Raw genomic sequence first — 19,972 nt, forward strand, 5'->3', positions numbered from 1 at the left:
TGGGTCGTTTTCACTTTGAGGCTATTATGAATAATGGTGCTATGAACATTTGTGTATCCACGCAAAAACTATGAAGTTTTTGTGTGGACACATGTTTTCATTTCTCTTGAGTAGATATCTAGGAGGGGAATTACTGGGTCATATGTAACTCTGTATTTAACTTTTTGGGAAATTGCCCAGTTGTTTTCCAAAGTAGCTGCACCAGCTTATGTTCTTGCCAGCAATATATGAGTTCCAATTCTTTCACATCCTCGTCCACACTTGTTTTGTGTCTTTTTGATTATAGCCATTGTGGTGGATGTAAAGCGGTACTTCACTGTGGCCTCAATTTGCCTCCTAACGACTAATGATGTGGAACATCTTTTCATGTACTTATACCATAAATTTGTTAATTTATTAAGGAAAATTGAAACACACACACAAAAGACATAAAGATTAATAAAAAAAAAATATGGTCTACAAGCCACAGATAGTCAGAAATAAAGCCATGCCAACACAGTTAAACGTCCCCTGGGTACCCTTTCCCAGTCCCTCCTCATTCCCTCCCTGTAGAGGTCCCTGCTTTCATGAATTTGAACGACACAATTTGAGCACCAGGAGGCAGAAGGGTAGAATGGTTAAAATCATGGGCTGCAATTCCTGGATGCACGATCCTGGGCAAACATGTAGCCTCTCAAAAGCCTCAGTGTCCCTATCTGTAAATGGAAATAATAAAATAAAACAGCCCTCAAAGGGTTACTGTAAAGATTAAATGAAACAAAGCAAGCAAAACGATTAGCACAGTACCTGGCACAAAGGAGGGCTTGGTGAGTGGTGGCAAATATTAGTACCAGAGCCTTAGAACCGTGGACTCAGGTTCATAAAATGCTTGAGTTAGAAGAAAGTGGAGGGAACAGTGAATCCAACTTTCCTCCTCCATTTTGAGATGACATAACTGAGGACTGAGAGAAGGAGAGGAATTTGTCTAAGTTCACAAAGGGGGAACAGCCCCTTTCTGCACCCACTCATCTATAGGTGAGAGGGGAGACAAACAAAGCATTTTCCGTATTTTTTGCTTCAAAGTGATTTCCTGTCTAGGGAGTGAACATTTGCCTGTTTCTCAAAACATCCAAAGAGCCTTATGAATCCACAGGTCTGCCCAGAAACAAGTGATGAGGGCCCTGGGCAGCCAGTGGAAGCATGCTGGCCTTTCCACCTGCCTGGGGGACCTCCCCCTACTCATCCTGCCCCCTTAAAGGCAGCTTTGCTCAAGTGGTGGGTATTTCCAGCTTTGTGGCTTTCACTTCCACTTCTGCTCGGTGGGCGGAGTGCCCTCCTGTGGGCGAATCAGATTCCTTCTCAGCCCCAATTTCAAGAGGTGAGCCAGGGGCTCACCATCCCAGACAGGCAGGAGGCAGCAGCAGCAGCAGCAGCAGCAGCAGCAGCAGCAGCAGCAGCAGCAGCAGCAGCAGCAGCAGCAGCAGCAGCAGCAGCAGCAGCAGCAGCAGCAGCAGGAGTGGGGAAGACCAGAGGCCGGAACCATGGAAGACCAACGCGACCTCATCTCCAACCATGAGCAGATGCCCATGCTGGGCCAGCGCCCCGCAGCCCAGGAGAGGTATGTGTGAACGGCAGGAGAGAGCACACAGACCTTGGACCGCACAGAGTGCGCAGGTGCTACAGGAGGAGCAGTAGACCGGGAGTCAGAGGAGGCATGGACTCGGGCTCTGACCCCAGTGCTAACTGGGTGATTTTGAGCAAGTCTCTAGCCCGCTCTGGGCTTCAGTTCTCCCTCCTGTGAAGTGAGGGAGCTCCTCTAGGACAGGGGTTTTAACTTTCTATGCATCATGCACTTCTCTTCTGAAAATCAGGAGGGCTCTGGACTCCTTCCCTAGAGCTTCACACCGTATCAGGAGTCCCCTGAAGCTGGGCCACGAGGCCTAGGTTAGAAAGTTTGGACCAGGTTTTGAAACTAGTATGGCTCCTAGATGGAGAAGTAGATTCTCTAAAAGAGATTTGGTAGAAGCAGCTCATCATAGAGGAGTTTCCTCCAAGTTGCCATAAATTGCTCTATGTGTTTATATCAAGGGGATTATAGTTGCAGGTGTCTGCAGAGTAGACGGAGACCTCCTTTGCCATCACAGGAGGGAATGAGAGATGTTGGAGGGGGATCAAAAAGGGGTGAGGGGGTCTCTGGCTAAATTTCTAGAAGGGACTGTGGGTTGATGTGGGTGGTACCCTGCCTGTGCCCCTCTCCCTTGCAGCAAGGGGCCAGCACAGCCATCCAGAGGACCCCTTCCCAACTCCAAGATGGCCTCATCCATCTGTTCCCCTGAAAAAAAGGGCGTGGTTAGAATGCAGCTACCCTAATGCCCCTGCTCCCCCAAATAATTCGCAAATGACAGGGACCTACAGTTGTGATGTTAGCTGTTGCCAGGCAGAAACGGGTTTGGGAGAGACTCTCAGAGGTGTCATGAGGAACTGCATACTGTGGGACAGGTAACTAGATAGAGACCTTTAGAGACCATTTTCACAGCCTGTGAAAATCCTGGGGAATCCCATGGCTAGGAGGGCCGACTCTTATGAGGGCTGGATTCTGGTCCAGGTTCTGCTACTGTCATGTATGACTTGTATAAATCAGTGTTTCTCTCTGGGTCTCAGTAGTAGTAATAATAACTATGACAGGAGTTATGATAATAGTTCCTATTCACTGTATACCTGTCACCAATCTTCAGTCACTGTTTGTCATTACTGTGATTAATTTTGTGCCAGACATATAACTAAATGCTAAACTCAATCGTAATTCTCTTAGAAACCCTATGAGTTGGGTACTTTTTTTTTTTTTTTGCGGTACGCGGGCCTCTCACTGCTGTGGCCTCTCCCATTGCGGAGCACAGGCTCCGGACGTGCAGGCTCAGCGGCCATGGCTCACGGGCCCAGCCGCTCCGCGGCATGTGGGATCTTCCCAGACCAGGGCACGAACCCGTGTCCCCTGCATCGGCAGGCGGACTCTCAACCACCGTGCCACCAGGGAAGCCCAAGTTGGGTACTTTTATTATTCCCATCTTTACATAAGAGAAAGTTGAGACATATCAGTAAGTGACTTACTTAAGTTATCGCAGCTACTGAATATTGGAGCCAGAATTTGAACCCCAGGACTAGTCTGATATCAAAGTTTGAGTTTATTCTACCATCTGACCTCCTTCTAGAGGCACGATTTGCAGGGAGGGAAGATGGGTCCCCCTCTGAGCTCAGGCCTCCCAGTGAGTTGCAGACCCAGCATGGGCTCAGTGAGCAGAAAGGGTGCCCCCTCGTCAAATCCTAGTCTAATTTTCCTTTTAGTTCAATTCCTGCTTCTAAAAACTGTCCTGGCCTGTTTTGGACCCTTTTGTGAAAACTTCTGCCTGGCAACATTTGTAGTTCTGGTTGGCTAGAACCAGTTCTGGTTGGCTAGTTCTGGTTGGCTCCCGACTTGGGCCAATTATTATTACTAGTAAAGTAAGAGGCAGTAGAAAGGAAGAAGTGAAGAGAGGGGTGACAGGGCTTCTCTGGTGGTGCAGTGGTTGAGAGTCCGCCTGCCGATGCAGGGGACAAGGGTTCGTGCCCCGGTCCGGGAAGATCCCACATGCCGTGGAGCGGCTGAGCCCGTGAGCCATGGCCGCTGAGCCTGCGCGTCCGGAGCCTGTGCTCCGCAACGGGAGAGGCCACAACAGTGAGAGGCCCGCGGAACCGCAAAAAAAAAAAAAAAAAAAAAAAAAAAAAAAAAAAAAAAAGAGAAGGGTGAGAAGAACTGGCCTTTGTCTAGAAGCAGGAGACAGGCAATCAAGATGCATAAATAGGAAGGAATCCAGATTCTAAAGTTAACTATTAACTCCTTTGAGATTAGCGCTCAGTGTTACTTATGGGGTGCTAACTACATGCTAGGTATGGAGTTGAGAGTTTTACCCCCACTCTTGTTTTATATAACAACCTTTGAGTAGAGTAGATGTTCTTACCTCAAGTTACTCACTCAGAGAGGTTACGTGGTGACTTGCCCCTGGTCCCCAAGCTAAGGGAGTGGCAGAACCGGGATTCCAATCCAGGTTACATGGTCTCGTCTTCATTATGACTCTCTAGAGTCTCAGGCCTTATGAGAAACTGATGTTGAGAGGGGATGGCGGGAGGCAGAGCTGGGGCTAGACTGGGGGTGGGGCGACTGTAGAGCTTGAACTCAGGCAAGACCCAGACTTGGGTGGACTTTTCACCACTTCAGAGGCCAGGCCACCCCTGTTCCTTGGGAAGGCTAACAAGTAGGATTTGTTTTCCCCTCCTGTCAGTTTTTCTCCTTTTCTCCACACAGGCTTTTTACTTTCTCCTTTCAGAATAATAATCCCTTGGGCTGGGCCTTGGCCCAGAAATCAGAGGACTGACAAGCAGAGAGCCAGTGAGAATGAGCCATGTCTGTGATGTCATGAGTTACTAGGCAGCAGGGTGTTCCTGGAGGTTCCTAAACTATCCTTGCTGATTGCTGGAGTAAGCAGGGTGCAGTCTCATCCTCAGTTTCCAGTGGGGTCCTAGTAGTTCTGTCCCTGGGGTAGGTGGGAAAAAACAAACCGGTCAGGAACTCTCAGGGTCCTGGGGTGGGATACTTACTTCCCCGGCACGTAATATTTACATGTGCCCTCAAAAGTGTATCCAAGGCCAATAGCTCCAAGGGCTGGCCGAGGTCCGCCCACCCCTCCCTGTGCAGCCAGCCGGTCCAGGGAGCGTGAGACATTCTACCAGGTCATACAGACTCAGGCACCAAACTCCTGCTGAGATACGCCCCACCCTGCTCCCTAACCCCCATCCCCGGTAGATATTACCGTTCAGAATACTTCTGTGGTCACAGACAGATCTTACTTCAGATGATGACCACCAAATTCTAGAACTGCTGATGTGAGAGGTACCCATGAAACAGGCCCAGAGAATGGCAGAGATGTGCTCAGAGGCACAGGGAGTGTCTTGGGCAGAGGATGTATTCCCACAGGGGCTGGTCCCTGGCCCTGCGCCAGCCAGACATTGTCTGATGCACCCAACCCACTCCTAAAAAGGGCAAGGCCTCACTTCTCTTTTTCAGGTGGGCTGCATGCTCTACTGTCCAGGCCCTATTTCCTTCCTTCGTCTCTGATTTCACTGCAGGGGTTGGGTGCATAGTGGGGGCTGCCTGGAGGGCAGCCCTGATCCTCAGGAGATCCTCTGGTAGAGGGAACCTGGGGAGACCCTCCACCTCGAGCCATCATTGCACAGGTGGGACCAAGGCCCGGAGAAGACAAGGCACTTGTCCCCGCTTCTTCCCCACGCAGCCTAGGCCCAGGGGCAGCTCCAGGACTTCCACCTGGGAGGGCTATAGGGGTAGCACTGGTTGGAGGTAGGGGGTCAGGGGAACATCTTCAAGCTGCAGGTTCATAGGCACCTGTTTGTGTTTAAAGTGTGTGTGTGTTAGGGGTAGCTGAGGGCCGAGGGCTGGAAATGGGGGGCACTCTCCCCACTCCCTGCTAGTCCTCGGGGCAGCCGCCTCCGCGGACCCTCTTCTGACCTATCTTCCCTGCCCCCAACAGCAAGTGCAGCCGTGGAGCCCTGTACACAGGCTTTTCCATCCTGGTGGCTTTGCTCCTGGCCGGCCAGGCCACCACCGCCTACTTCCTGTACCAGCAGCAGGGCCGCCTGGACAAGCTGACAGTCACCTCGCAGAACCTGCAGCTGGAGAACCTGCGCATGAAGCTTCCCAAGTGTGCGTGCCCCACCTCTATCTCCAAGGCCCTCACCCACCCCCGTCCCTCACCTCAGAAGACCCCTCATTCCTGCACCCAGCTGCGCCCGCCGTCCCTTCTCTCTGGTCTGGAATTCCAGCCCCTCATCTGGGTCTGAGATCTCGGTCCCCGGAGCTGAGTGCCCTCTTCCCTGGGGCCACGCTCATGCTGTACCTTCTGCCCCACAGCCGCCAAGCCTCTGAGCAAGATGCGGCTCAGCACCCCGATGCTGGTGCAGGCACTGCCCATGGAAGGCCCAGAGGTAAGGCCAGCTCCAGGGCGGCGGAAGAGGGAAGCGTTACCTAGCCTGGATGGAGGGCAGGTGCCAAGGGACAGGGGAGGACAGCTGGCCCGGGAAAAGTAGAGCTGGAGAGGGGGTCCTGACTGCTGGGGGAGGAGGAGGAACTCCAGAGGTGGGGGAGGAAGGAGCCTCTTGGGGCCCTCCCTGGGAAGAGGGCTCAGTCCTCCACAACTTACAAAATACTTCTCATTTCCCAGAGCATCTCACAGTCCCTCCTATTCTCCAGTCCCTTGATATCATATATGGATGTTTCTGTTCACAAAACGATCTCCTGTCCACAAAGCCTTGGGCAGGAAAGCTTATGCAGAGTTGACGAATAGGATATTGAGGCAGGAAGGTAGTGACTTGCCCGAGCCCTCACATTTGGAGGTGGCAGAGGTGGGCCTGTTGAACATCTGGGAATCCACACTCTCGCCCAGACCCCAGCTGCTGGCTCTGCTCTAGGGCCCCTCCTCCATGGGCCAGTGCTGGGAAACACCCTATTCCTTCCTTCCACAGCCCATGCAGAACGCCACCAAGTATGGCAACATGACGCAGGACCATGTGATGCGGCTGCTCCTGGTGAGTGGAACCTGGCCAGGCATCCCTGACCTCCTGCCCCATCCCCATAAGCCCCCAGTGAGGCTGTGCTTCAAGACCTGCGCCATGCCTGGCTCACAGCAGACATCCAATATGGGATCACCAGATTAGTGAAGGAAGACAAGTGTGGCCCTTAAACATTATATGAAGTCCAGACCCGCCACTCCCTGTTTTGTGTTTGGGATGGAGAAACCAAAGCCCAGAGTCTGGAAGTGACTTGCTGAAGATGCCTGTTTTTTCCTGCCCAAATTTTTGCTGCATGTCTACTCGGTGCCAGGCACTGTGCAAGGCTCTGGACCCACAATCGGGAGCAATCAGATCCAGCTCCTAGTCCCACGGAGATCTCAGGCTAGCATGGGAGACAGACAAGTGACCAGGTGATGAGGGATGTGCAGGGGGCTTTGTGAGGAAAGAGGCCGAGAACCCAACCTAGCTGGGGTGGTTGGGATGAGGTCAAGGAAGTCCTGAAGGAGGTGAGACCCGAAAGATGAACAGGAGCCTGCAAGGAGCAGAAGACTGAGGGTTATTGGTAGAACTGGGCCTGGAACTGGGTCTCCCAACTCCTAGCCCTGGGGTCTTGTAGCTGTGTAGCCGGATTACCCAGACCACTTCCCCTCCCCACTAGCTCCAACATGCTGAGGTCTGGGGTCCAGCCCTCAGAACGGAAGACCAGGGGAACATGGGCTGCACATTAAACCTTGCCTGCCAGGAAGCTTTTTAACCTTCCTTCCTGCCTTGCTACCCTGCAGAAGGCTGACCCCCTGAAGGTGTACCCGCAGCTGAAGGGGAGCTTCCCAGAAAACATGAAACACCTTAAGGACACCATGGATAGCATGGACTGGAAGGTCAGAAGCTTCCCCTGCCCTGGTACCCTCCCTCTCCTGACATCTAGAGCAGCCCTGGGAAGAGGCGGGGTGAGCAGGGAAGCCATTCTCAGGAAGCTGGAGGCGGCTTACCAGCACCTAGAAAACCACAGCCATGGAAGAATGACCAAGCCCTGTGGGGTCTCTAAGGAGGAACCAGGCTCCCGCTGGCCCTCCATGTCTCTGTCCCCAGGGACAGAGTCAGGCTGGGTTGGATAGGGCTACTGAGCCTGACTCTCTGCCTTTATCCCCAATTAGCTCTTTGAGAACTGGATGCATCAGTGGCTCTTGTTTGAAATGAGCAAAATCTCGCTGGAGGAGAAGCCTTTTGAAGTTCCACCAAAAGGTAGAGGGAATGGGAGCCTTGGGGAGGCAGGGTTTCTCGGAGCTCCCTCAGGGGTAGAGCCTTAGGCACTCCCTGATCCATGCACAGGACTCTCCCAGCCTCTCAGCTCTCACTCTTGTCTCTCCTGCCTGCTCTTCTGGGCTCGGCTGCCCCCAGCCCCCATCCTGTCTGGGGTACCGAGTCCTCCCTTCAGGAGGTGACCCTCGTTGTGGAGGATGGTACTGCACAAGGGGGCCTGGAGCAACAACCACCCAAAACATCCCAGGAGTCATGGCAGTGACCTTCCCCACCCAGCACTGCACCCTGCAGGTTCCCGTGAGAGGGCTGGGCTCATGATTCTCACCCTTCAAAGGGACCTCTCCCAGGTCACACAGCCAGCAGGTACTAGATAAGAGGGCCTTGGGGTTTTTCCATCTCATGGACAATGTATACCAGGGTTTTCAGCCCTAAAGCCTTTATGGGTCCTGTGTTTTCATCCTGGTGCTAATTTGCTGTGTGACTTTGGGCAAGTCTCTTCCCTCTGGGCTTCAGTTTCAGAAGTGGAAGATCAACGGTCCACCCCTCTCTGGGCCTCAGATTCTCCATCACAGAGTCATAGAGGGCACATTGGATGCTATCTCGACCAACTCCCAGCTAATGTCTGAATCCCCGCTATAACATCCCCATCACATAGTAACCCCCAGTTCTACTTGGATACCCCCAGTAATGCAAGCTCAGACTTACCAAGGTGTCCATTGCTTTTCTCTAGAAGTCAGAATCACAGGTGCAATTCTAAACTTTAATAGGCATTGAGTGTTTGAAGAAATCATGTTCTGGGATGAATTAGCCACACAGCCATTCACTTCCTCTTTGATCCTGGACCTTGTTGGTTCAGGCCTCAGTTTCTCCATCTGTGCAATGGGTAGAGCAAGTACAGCCATTTGGACAGAAGGCATTAGGCCCACAGCAGTGGTATGTGGATCTCTGGTTCTGCTGAGACCCTGGCCCAGAGCTTGCTCACTCACTGTGTTCACCATGCCTGTCGCTTCAGTACTGACCAAGTGCCAGAAAGAGGTCAGCCGCATCCCTGACATCCACCCGGGCACATTCAGGCCCAAGTGCGACGAGAATGGCAACTATATGCCGCTCCAATGCTATGGGAGCATCGGCTACTGCTGGTGCGTCTTCCCCAACGGCACCGAGGTCCCCCACACCAGGAGCCGTGGGCACCATAACTGCAGCGGTAAGCAGTGGCCGCTGTGCCAGGAGCAGGAAGGACCAGGAAGGCTGAGGGGCAGGAGGTCCCTCCTGGTGCACCTGGGGCCAGGACACTCGAGGTGACGACTCCTGGGGGGCAGCCACTCAGCCATGCATCCACCCACCTGTGCATTCCTTATCTGTTTGTGCATTTATTATTTCTCTCCTTTGCCCACACTCATCTACTTACTCATTTATCCTTCAGTCCTTCCACTTTACCCATCCACGCATGCATCCAGGAGTCTCCAGATCCACCCATCTGATTTCATCACCCGCTCCTTGGCTTTGCTCATTCAATTCCCCGGCCGCGCTTCATTGCCGCTTGCAGCCATCCGACAAGCATCCTTCCATTCATGCCTGTTCTACCAAGCACCAGGCTTGTGGCGAGGTTGGGCAGAACTAGCCCACCCAGGCCCCTTGTCAACGGGTGCGGTAGGCTGGGCTGCAACTGACAAGTGGACACTGTGCTCCTTTGCAGACCCACTGGAAATGGAGGACCTGTCATCTGGGCTGGGCATGTCCAAGCAGGATCTCGGTCAGGGTAAGGGCCCCTGCAGGGGATCTGGTCCCTAGCAGCTTACCCCCCGAGGGGCCTACTCCCTCGTGGGTAGATGACCCTGGGCCATTCTCCAACATCCATTTCACAGATGAGGACCAGGGTTGGGGGTTTCAGGGGCTATGACGGTCAGTACTTGTACCCAAGCGGGAGGCAGTGGAGGGTAGAGTCCTCGACTGCTCTGAGGCCACAGGATGCTGGGAAGGGGCAGCAACGGGTGACTCCAACCCTAACCTGCTGTGTCTCTCTCCGCAGTCATCCTGTGAGCACAGCAGACGCAGACGCCAGCACTCAGCCAGCCCTGCATGGCCACAGCTTCCCTGGCCCCCTACCCTAGCCCCTCTCCTTCCTTTACACACCCCTCCCCTTGCCATCTCCTACCCTGCACCTCATTCTATGAGACTCTGGCGCCTGGCTCTCCAGCATCCTTGGACACATCAAATCATCAGAACGGCACAGATTAACAATGCAGAAGGGCCCTGCTGCTCAAAACCCCATCCACTAGCAGGGACACAAGGCCCAGGGAGATGGACCATGAACCAGGCTGACCCCCACTTCTGACGCCACATGGTGCTCCAAGATCTAGGCCCATGGAAGAGGTGGGCAGGTGTAGGGAGAAGGGATGGCACTGACCCAAGCCCCAGGACGGACACCTCTGCTCTCCCCTCCCCCATTGGCCTCGGCCTTCCAGCCTGTTTAACTGCGGGGGAGGAGCCACCCTTTCCCTCTCCCCAGCATCACCCACCCAGGAAGAACCAGCCTCTCCACCCGCGGCCCCTCCTTTCTACCAACCCCCAGTTCCATCTGCGTAGCCAAGCTTGTCATCGGCCCTCAGGGCCACGGCGCCTGTGAGAATAAAAGGTAGTGAGTAGAACACTCCTAGTTCCTGGCTGCTCTGTTGGGTCCGGTTCGTTTCCCCGAAGGGGGTGAACTGCAGACCTTGCATCCTGTGGTTTGGTGGGAGGACACAGCCCAGAGAGCCCAAATACAGATGCCTGTGGGGTGGGGCCGGGCCGTGGGGAGCGGGGCTGCAGTCTTTGGACGCAGACGCGCTTGGTCTCCATGTTCCACACACGGGATATATTCCCTACTTCCAAGAAGAAACAGGCTCTTGGCCACAGTTCTTTAAGCACAAGCTCCTCTGGGTCCGGCTTCTCACGTCCCCATTTTCTTTTCTATACTGAGAGCAGTACAAGTGTGATAACAGATGGCAACAACATGGGCCCTTGTGTCGGGATCACCAGGGAGTGGCGGCTGTGGAAGTGGGGGCCTACGTCCTAGTGAAGGGGCGGCCGCTGCAGTGCGCCAGCTGCTCATTTCCAGGAGGAGCAGAGGCCCCTGTGGTTAGATTTCTGGACTTTTCAAGAGGAGCCCCAAATGAAGAAGTTCACTGAAACCTCTATTTCTAAGTCTGAAGACTTGCTGTGGGTCAAAGAAGCCCAATCGGACACTGCTCTGCGGCCTCTGTTCTGGATCAACACACTTAAGGGGAGAGAGGCTCCCTGGGGGAGGGCCTGGCCCAGGAGCCCCAAGTTAGGGTAAATGTGGATGCCACCCTGGCTCTCCCAGACCTCCCCAGCCCAGTGCTCTGTTTCTGCACGGCCTCTTGCTGCCTCTAGCAGAATGCTAAAAGCCTTGGAGCGGACTCCATGACCTTGGGTGCTCCACACTACTCTGGGCTCAGGGAAGTGGCCCTCTGCATCACTGGTCATCACAAAGTCCTGCGGACGTCACCCTGACACATCTTTCAGGTTCCTCCACTTCTTGCCTTCATCATCGCAGAACCTCTGTTACCTAGACACGTGGACAACCCAGTCCTAACTGGGCTTCCTGCTCCTACTGTCCCTGCCAGCTACTCTCCACCAAGTACCTCAAGAGAGCCTGCCCGCAGCTTGTCCTAACTTCAAAAGGTGACTTGGAAGACCCCCCTTCCATTTCTTGCTTCTGGGTATCTGCCTGACCTACCTACCCCAGCAACCAGCCACGACCATGCCTGAGCTCCCCCTTAGCTTAGATGCCACCTCCTCCAGGAAGCCTTCCCCACCCAAATTCAACACCAGGGCCTTTTGCTGAGTCTCCTCCTCTGGCAAACAGTGTGTCACTCACCACAGTATCACAGAGCCTTGATACACGGTCAAGAATAAATCCTGAGCGATGGTTTGTTCGTCTGCAAGTGTCAGCCAGACTCCCTTCCAAGAATCAATCGATTGTAAAACATTTGCCCCAGATGCAGTGGGAACTTGCACCTTTCCTTCACGTCTTTTATTTTCTGAGTTATTACAAAAAACACACAAACAAACAAAATGGGAGAAAACTGACAAAAAGGACAAAGCCTCAGCATAGCTGGAGACCAGGGGCATGGAAGGAGTCGCAGGCTGAGCCTCACTGGGTCTGCAGGGCAGAGGTGGAAAGTCCCGAGACCTCTGGGCATGTTGGGTCTGAGAAGGGAGGGGCAGGTCACTTAAAAATATATATATATGTATTGTACATGTCCATACGAGGCATCCTTTGTCGGCACAGAAGTCAGGCCAGGGTCAGTGAGTGGAGGTCATGGGAGCTGGGCGTGGTTCCTCCTCCCGGGACCAGCCTTTCTGCAGGGCTCACTGGCTTGGCCAGCATGGACACCGCAGCTGGCCATCATCTTCTGGGGAAGGAGGGGAAGTTAAAAATTCAATTCCAACCCTTGGTGGGCAGAGGGAAGAGGCACGGGGCTGGCCACCGCTTGGCTAAGAAATCCTTGGGAGAAGGAAACGTCAGACTTCCTGACCTGTTTCTCCACCAAGGAGAACAAACTCGAAAGCTGGCATCTCCTATGCAGGGGAGGGGCATTAACTAGCCACGGTGGATACTTGTCAATGCTGACCATGTCCCAGGAACTAGGCTGAGTGCTTTAGAGCTTAATTAACTGCACTGAATCCTCACTACCAGCCCAGGCCTGCATTACCCCCATTTACAGCAGGCTGGGGCCGGCTCAGCCAGGCGGATCACTTAACCACTTCACCACTACCTGGGAAGCACAGAGCCATCAGAATGGCTTGTTTTGAGCAAATCATCTTCCTTCCCACGAGGAAATGCCCTCGAATTACAAAATCATAAGGAAAAGGAACTGGCAGTGGTGAGGGAGAGACTGAGCCGTCCCCGACCTCAAGCCTTATCCTCATGTACAGAGGCACCAGGCCAGTGCCCACTTCCCACTGCACACTCAGTGTTGGTCACTGCCAGGACTGTCCCAGACACTTCTGATTCTACAGCTCTGGTTCCCGGCATCACCCACTGACCCTGAGGAATGCAACCTCTTTCTCCAAACCCCCTTCCCCTCAGGGCCTACCCACGAAGCCCAGTCTAGCTCCCCGGAACCACGGTGAATGCTGGGCCTGCCCTCCCACTCTCCCCGGGGAGCAGATGGTCAGCAGGGGTTCCCGGGTCAGGAAGTGCACCTGCCGCCTGGTGTCCCTCAGACAGTCTGCTCTGCCGTCTTCTTCTGTGAAGAGAGAAGTACGTATGAGAGGCTCCTGTACCTGAAGCATCTCCCCACCCACGCTGCCCCCACCAGGAGGGGATGTGACAGTTGTCTCCTGAGGATTCGTGGCTCCCCCAGAACAGATTTTGGGCATACAGAGATCCCGAGGGTAGGGATGGCAGCCCCCGTGTGCCCTGGAGGAAGGAGCTCAGGACTCTGCAGCAGCAGATGCTCAGCTTTTCTGACCACAGCTGAAGCCCTGCTGGCCACGGTGAGAACTGCGCCTGAGTATAAGGCACTGAGGGCCCCCTGGCCAGGCGATCAGCCCTTGACATGCATGAAGCAGACTGTGTGTGTTTCTGTGGTGGGGATGCCCTGCCTGCTGGGGCACACACGTGCCAGGGAACGTTTCCTCTCACCTGGAAACCTGCAACAGCCTCCCTGGCCTCCCTGCCCACCTGGGGGGCTCTGCTTTCTTCACTTGTCTTAAGAATATCCTTCTATCTCACGGGCAAGATAGGGCCACTCCATGGTGCCCATGTGCACAGACCTCCTGCCCCTCAGGGTGACGCCCCACCCCTAGCTCTTCTCTAGTGTATCACAACGCACAAGCCCCCGTTCTGGACCCTGAGAATGGAAGGGGCACAGGGACCAGGTCTGGCCCACACGAACCCCTACCCTGACATGCAGAGGCCGGGGCTGATCACATTCACCCCGGGGACTGGGTGCGGGCCCCCTTTTCGCGCCTGAGACTCCTCAGGAACTCACTCTACCTTTTTCTTCTTTTTCTTCTGCAATGGTGAGTCAGGGTCTTTGGTTGAGGCCTTTTTGGCTTTCTTCTTCTTTTCTTTTTTTTCCTTGTCTTTTTTTCCTAAGGGAAGAAAGTAAACTTGCTAAACAACAGGTGTTAGTCTTAAATGTTGGCGTCAATGCCGAGAGACACGGGGCAGGTCTCCAGGGGCCCTGGAGCTCTCCCCTCCCGATCGATGCCCCACACCATGGGGAGCCGTCAAAGCACAGGTCCATAGGCCTTTGCGACCACGTGCCCTGGCCCTTGGGCCAGCCTCGTGATTTCTGCTCCATCCGTGGACCATCTGGACTATTACCATTTTCCTTTAACTCACTCTGTAGAACTTCTACACATTTATTTTAAAAAGACCCTTTCAACCTGTAAATGGGAATGAGTTATCACCCATCACACAGGGCCGGAGTGAGGGTTAAAGGCAGCCCTGCCGCAGGCGGAGTCCAGTGCAGAGTGCGCCGAGGGGCGGCTGCTGTCCAGGAGCCTGGATCGCAGGGGCCTGAGCTAAGTGTGCGTGGCGGTGGCTGCTGTGAGGGAGCTCGGGGCTCCGTGGGCACACGCCCTGGAGCCGCGAGCACCTTCTCAGCAGTGGTGGCCCCTGTGCTCCGGCACCTGGCTCCGGCTTTGCCCATCCCGCCCCCCATGCACAAGCCACTCTCAGCCCCATCTCTGTGCCGGCTGGGGGCTGCCTGCCGGGAGGTGGCCGGCAGCGCTCGGCGGGGCTGGGGAGCGCGCTCCGGGGCTGCAGCGGCCACTTACTCCTGTCGGCTTTCTTCTTCTCCTTCCTGCTCTTTGGGTTGCCTTGGTCTCCGCCCCCCTCACCCTCCACCTTCTCCTTGGCCCCTTGGGAGCCGGGAGACTCCTTCTCCCTCTTCTCCTTGACGTCGCCGCTCGCTTTGTCCCGCTTGGATTTCCCCTTAGAAGTCCTGGGGGCCTTTTCTGGGGAGACCGCACGCTCCCCGCCATCCCCGGCCGCCAGCTGCTTCTTCTTCTTGCTCCTGGGGGCACCGGCGGCCGTCTGGTCTTCGGAGAGCTTCCGCTTGTTGCCCAGGCGGCCCTTCCGGCTGCCCTCCTTGGCAGCACCCACGGCCTTCTTCTTCTGCTCCAGCAGCTCCGCCAACACCTTCGCCACCGACGCCTGCACCTGCGCCTCACTCAGGGGCCAGGGCTCGCTCAGCAGGCGCCGGGTGATGTCGCTCTGCAGCGCCTGCAGGGAGGCCTGGGGGCTCCTGGGCCCCTTCCCGGTCTTCTGGGGCTTCTGAGGTGTGGCGCTGGCCTCTCTTCTGCCTATGGAGAGAGGACCCGGGGTCATGGATCTGAGAGAATCAGGAAATAGACCTCTCGTGGGATGAAAGTCAAGGGGCTCCAGCACAGACCTGACCTCCTCTGGTGCAGTACAGAGGGGGATGGCGGGGCCCCGCTGGGTCTCCGGCTCACACCTCTCTGCCAGCTTCTAACTTAGAGCTCTTTTCTTGTCTCCTCACACTAAAAACTCAAGTTCAGGTTGGGGATGGAAATTAACTCCAGAATGTTCATCAATGGGCTTGAAATCTACCAACAAATCAAAGAATCTAACCGTCAGGATAGGGATAGTATCTACCAGTCAGGAGTCCAGCGCTGGGAGGCAGGAGACCTGCGTTCTGGGTCTGAAAACCAAACTCAGTTTCCCCATTTGTAAAATGAGGGGTTAGATGAACTCTGAGCCCCCTCACCCCCATTCTAAATCACAGATTCATAATAAAAGCGAAGGCCACGCAGTCACTCAACTCACGCCCACCTGCGCACAGTGGGCCCAGGCCCTCCGTGGTCAGGGGTCCAGGTGGTGTGGCCTGGGGGTGCTGGGTGCAGTGAACATGCACATGGTGGCTGACTAAGCAGGTTTACGGCCTGCCAGAGCGACTCCTGCTGCAGCCTTTGTTTAGAATTTTCCACGCCTCTGCTCTCCTTTGATAATTGTATGCTGACTACACGTGTGAAAAACCTTCCACAGCCCCCTCTAAAATGTCTCCCTGTCACACCCGCCTCTCACAAAGAGAAGAACGCTGGGGAAGAAAGTGAGCAATGACTCCTCTGCTGACCCGGCACCAGGCAAGCTGCACGAAAAGCCCAGGGACTGGGGGGTGTGGGACTCAGCATATGTCCTGACGCCGCCCCAACTTCACAGGTGACTTGGCAGGTCTCAGCTCCATTCGGGGCCTCACAGCACAAGTGCGCCGACACCCTGGGCTGGGGGAGGTGCTGGTGGCTTGGCCCTGCTCCACGTGGGGAGGGCTGTTCCCGGCAGTGTGCAGTGGGCCCTGCAGCAGCTCTGGCTCCAGAGCCCTAGTGGCACAGGGGTGGTGGGCAGAGGGGGTCACAGGACAGACGGAGGCCCAATTCAGTCCTCTGGTGCTTCTTGGCAAGAACAGGAGTCGGCTAGAGAAGGGAGCTGAGGAGGGCACAGGGTGCCTCGGCAACCTCTCTCCCTGCAGCCCACTTCTCTGCTTCCTGTCTACCAAACACCTTAGAACACCAAGGCCAGGGAACCCCTAGAGCTGTCCCAGGTGTACCCTCTAAATGTCCCATAGCACTGGCACAGTCAGCAGTGGCTGATGCCCCAGGCCAGGTGACCTGAGCACTCCAGTCTGCCCTCCAAACACTGCGTGACCATTTTCCACATGTGCCATTTTCTACGTGACACCAATGGATGCATCAACCCCTGCCCTGTCTGGTTAAGGCTCTGAGGTCCAGAGAGCCCAGGGGCTCATCTGAGGCTTTAGAGAACGTCAGTCCATAGCTTGGGGTCGTCGCCATGTGCTGAAGACTTCTCCAAACGTGGCCCCACCTTCTGTCTGAGCAACCCTGAGTCCCGACGTCCCGCACCATGAGCCTACCTGTTAGGAAGAAAAGTCAACACGGACAGCTAGAGAGAGCCAAGGCCTGCCCTGAAAGTCAAGGTGCACCTCCTCTAAGGCAGGGGTCATCCTACCAGGTGCACCAGCATCCCACAGGGCTGGATAACCCAACCTCCAGGCTGCCCTAGACCACAGCAGCCAGCCCCGCGGGCACAGGCCCCTGTCCTTTGATGAGCACCTCCAGGCCTGATGCAGGGGTACCAGGCCTCACTTGGGGCGGCCCTGATGGCAGACAGGACCATGTTGGTGGGATGGCTCCTGAGGGAGGGAAAGGGGCCCCTGCCTTGTCCTTCCACATCCTGCTGTGTCCTTCCTGCAGCCCTCGACTCACCTGTTTTAGGGGACATGGTGCCTGCTGCTTGTTGGGGCTCCACTTCCTGCTTGCCGTCTGGGGCATCTCTGGTGGCCGGAGTAGAGGAAACCGAGGGGTTGGGGTCTGGCTTGGGAGTGGCCTTTGAAGCCTGGGAACTGGCCGGAGTCAGCCCAGGGGTCACATAACCTGAGAGGAGAGACTGAAGAAGCCCAGTGTGAAGAGGCCCAGCAGTGTATGGCCTGCTGTGAGGACACCAGCACAGGGACCCCGAGGGTTGGGCCTGCCCTACTGGGTGGTGGGCACACCAGCCCTCTGTGAGTACCTCCTGCACTATTTTAATTAATACATAGTTTTAACAGGCACATTTAAAAAGGAAACTTCTTATTACTAATGCAAATGGAAAAGCACGAGCAGTTGCCACGTACAGATGATAACCTTAAAAGAAATCCCATCTGTTAAAGAGCGTTTTTATATGGGGATCACCTAAATCAAGGTAAGCCCTGTCTATAGACTCCAAGAGTCCGCTGCTCACGACTTTATGCTGAAAAGGGGCCTCGGGGCAGTAGCCAGCCTGGCTCCACACGGACAGGACCCTGCCCAGGGCCCTCGGGAAAGGGAAGAGCCCAGACCCATGAGCCAGGGGGTGGCCTCGGCCTACAACTGCATAGGTGGGCAAGAGCCTGGCCTGGGGCTCCTGCCCCAAGGCCCCCAAGGTTGCCAGCCCCTTCCCTCGCGGTTACCTGGGAAGGTGCCACCACCTCATCATCGCTGGAGTCTGCTGTGGTCTCTTCCACCAAGGTCTCCCTCCTGGAGGGGGCTGGACCTACTGGAGAAGCACAGGTATCCTACTGGGAGTCCCAGGTATCCTGTGCCAGCTAGACAGGCCAGAGCCCTCAGGAGGGCCCCAGGATGGCCTGGTCCCTGTGTATGAGCCTCACCCTCCCGCCCAAGGCTTCATCTGCTCCCTTCCAAGGTCAACTGCTATTCACAGCATTCCAAGTGAGACACCTGAATGCCAAAACCTTCTAATTCCCAAGGGAGGCATGGCCCTGGGATTTTGGGGGCTCAGTTAGGGGAGCTTGATACCAAAAAGTTGGGAGTGGCCAAACAGCCGAGTAGGAAGGCCTCTAACATCATGTGGACCAACTCTGTTATGGGGTTGTGCAGCTGGGTAAACTGAGACCCTGTGTGGGATGGCTAGGCCAAAGTCACAGAACAAGTGGAGACACAAAGCAGAGGCCTGAGGCGAGGGCTCCACCAGGTCCCCCAGCCTTTTCCTCCCAGGACCCTCACCTGGCCTGTGGGTCAGTGGGGCCACCTGGGGCCCCTCAGCATCTTCTTCACTCCCTGAAGAGCTGCCACGGCTGTCCTTGCTGTCATCTGAGGTCCCAGAGGCCTTGGCCTTGGGGCGTCCCGAGGGAGTGGCTATGGCCCGCTGGGTTGCAGGAACCTCAGGCTTTCTGAGCTTGTTGGCCCCTCTGGCCTGCGCGGGGGTGCTCTGGGGACTCGTCATGGGCACTGTTCCCCGAGCACTGTCGGTCTAATTTGGTGAGAGGAGAAAGGGTGAAAGGAAAAATTAGGGGAAATAAGATCTGGTGCTTACTGAACACCTCAGTTAAGGGCCAGGCACCGTGTTAGCTGCTTTGCACACAGGCCTCATTTAATCCTCCCACAACTCTCTAAGACGGGCAGCAGAAGCCCGGGAGGTAAGCGTGGGTGCTAAGGCCAGTGCTGGTAAGTGCTGGTGCTGGGACTCAGGACCCTGCCTGGGCCCTGCCTTCTACCCTCTGTGGTCTCTCATGACCGTCCCCTCCAGAGTGGGGGCTGGCCCCCAGCTCCCCAGCTCCCCAGCTCACCCCACTTGAAGACAGGGTCCTGGCAGCAGGAGGCTGGGCCTCACTGGCTTTCTGGGCAAGGACCTTCAGGGCAGCCTGGGTCAGCGGGAGGTGAGCTGGGTTCCTCTTTGTCACCTGTGGACAGCCAAAGGCAGCCCTGAGACTCCCAGGTTCCCGGGATGCCATCATGCCACAGCCTGGTCAGATCCTGTCTGGCTGGGGTGGGAGGGGACCTGTAGCTGCAAGAGGAACCTGGGGCTGGAGTGGAGGACTGAGGGGCAAAGGGGCAACGCCACCATCTGGGCAGAAAATGGTGCCAGGCTTCAGGTTATGAGCTAATCATAGCGTTCTCAGAGGTCCAAAGACAGCTCCCAGCCCAGGGGAGGGCAGCAGCTCAGGCTCCGCCGGAGGCCCCACCACTCAATCTGAGCCTCTAGCCTCGTGGCTGTAACAGCCTCCTTAACGGTCTCCCTGGTGCCACTCCTGCTTCCCACACACGGCGGCAGCCAAGGACAGAGAACGGAACGGAACCTGGGTGTGATCCCTCGCTGAAACCTCCAGGCCCCCCCGCGGCCCTCACCATACGTTGTCAGGCCTGTCCCCTGCGCCCCAGCTTCTTCCAGCTCTCCAACCCCCAAGTGCTTCCCCAGCGGTCCCTGCACCTGGGTCTCCCTGCTTGGAGGGCTCCCCAGCTCGCCCAGGCCTGGCTGCTTCTCCGGCCTCAGTGCTGCCTCCTCTGGGAGGCCACCCCGGCCCGTCCTTTCTAAAGCAGGTCATCCCCTGGTTCCCTAGTTGGTGAGTACTTTAACTTCTGGTCTCCTTGTTTAATGGCTGACCCCCGCCTCGGGAACTCCACGAGGGCAGGGACCCTCCTTGTCTTCTTCCTGTTGTATCCTCAGTGTCCCACATGGACAGATGCTCAGCACCATCTGCTGGCTGAACGGCCAAATGGATGCAGGTTGTTGGGTGCCGTGACCACAAGCCAGCCACCCACTCAGCACCCATGCTCCCAGGAAGCTCTTTTTGAGCTGTAGCTC

The 19,972-nt window shown here is 55.7% G+C and overlaps 2 protein-coding genes across 3 annotated transcripts in view; one reads left to right on the forward strand and one right to left on the reverse strand.

Moving 5' to 3' along the window:
• The first annotated feature begins 1,520 nt into the window (after positions 1-1,520).
• On the forward strand, positions 1,521-9,897 carry CD74 (CD74 molecule). Its single transcript, XM_007448063.1, has 9 exons — positions 1,521-1,597; positions 5,559-5,731; positions 5,939-6,012; positions 6,550-6,612; positions 7,380-7,475; positions 7,752-7,839; positions 8,870-9,061; positions 9,554-9,616; positions 9,887-9,897. Exons 1-9 carry the CDS (start codon positions 1,521-1,523, stop codon positions 9,895-9,897), a joined length of 837 nt encoding a protein of 278 aa, XP_007448125.1.
• A 3,188-nt stretch (positions 9,898-13,085) lies between these two features.
• TCOF1 (treacle ribosome biogenesis factor 1) overlaps positions 13,086-19,972 on the reverse strand; it is a 38,165-nt gene continuing 31,278 nt past the window's right edge. For both annotated transcript variants that reach the window (XM_007448050.1, XM_007448051.1), the window contains 7 exons: positions 18,957-19,070; positions 18,394-18,640; positions 17,841-17,923; positions 17,119-17,299; positions 14,653-15,180; positions 13,865-13,962; positions 13,086-13,112 (listed from right to left, as the gene is read on the reverse strand). In XM_007448050.1, the coding sequence (XP_007448112.1) occupies positions 13,086-13,112; positions 13,865-13,962; positions 14,653-15,180; positions 17,119-17,299; positions 17,841-17,923; positions 18,394-18,640; positions 18,957-19,070 (1,278 nt within the window). The remainder of the gene's footprint in view (positions 13,113-13,864; positions 13,963-14,652; positions 15,181-17,118; positions 17,300-17,840; positions 17,924-18,393; positions 18,641-18,956; positions 19,071-19,972) is intronic.

The sequence above is a fragment of the Lipotes vexillifer genome, unplaced genomic scaffold (genome assembly GCF_000442215.2).
Source record: "Lipotes vexillifer unplaced genomic scaffold, Lipotes_vexillifer_v1.1 scaffold121, whole genome shotgun sequence".
NCBI lineage: Eukaryota > Metazoa > Chordata > Mammalia > Artiodactyla > Lipotidae > Lipotes > Lipotes vexillifer.

What these genes read in the sequence shown, in the direction of transcription:
- CD74 (XM_007448063.1), top strand. Translation starts at nt 1,521, where the DNA reads ATGGAAGACCAACGCGACCTCATCTCCAACCATGAGCAGATGCCCATG. An exon ending in TGGATAGCATGGACTGGAAG is followed by an intron (nt 7,476 to 7,751) that starts GTCAGAAGCTTC and finishes ATCCCCAATTAG; the next exon opens with CTCTTTGAGAACTGGATGCA. An exon ending in TGGGCACCATAACTGCAGCG is followed by an intron (nt 9,062 to 9,553) that starts GTAAGCAGTGGC and finishes GCTCCTTTGCAG; the next exon opens with ACCCACTGGAAATGGAGGAC.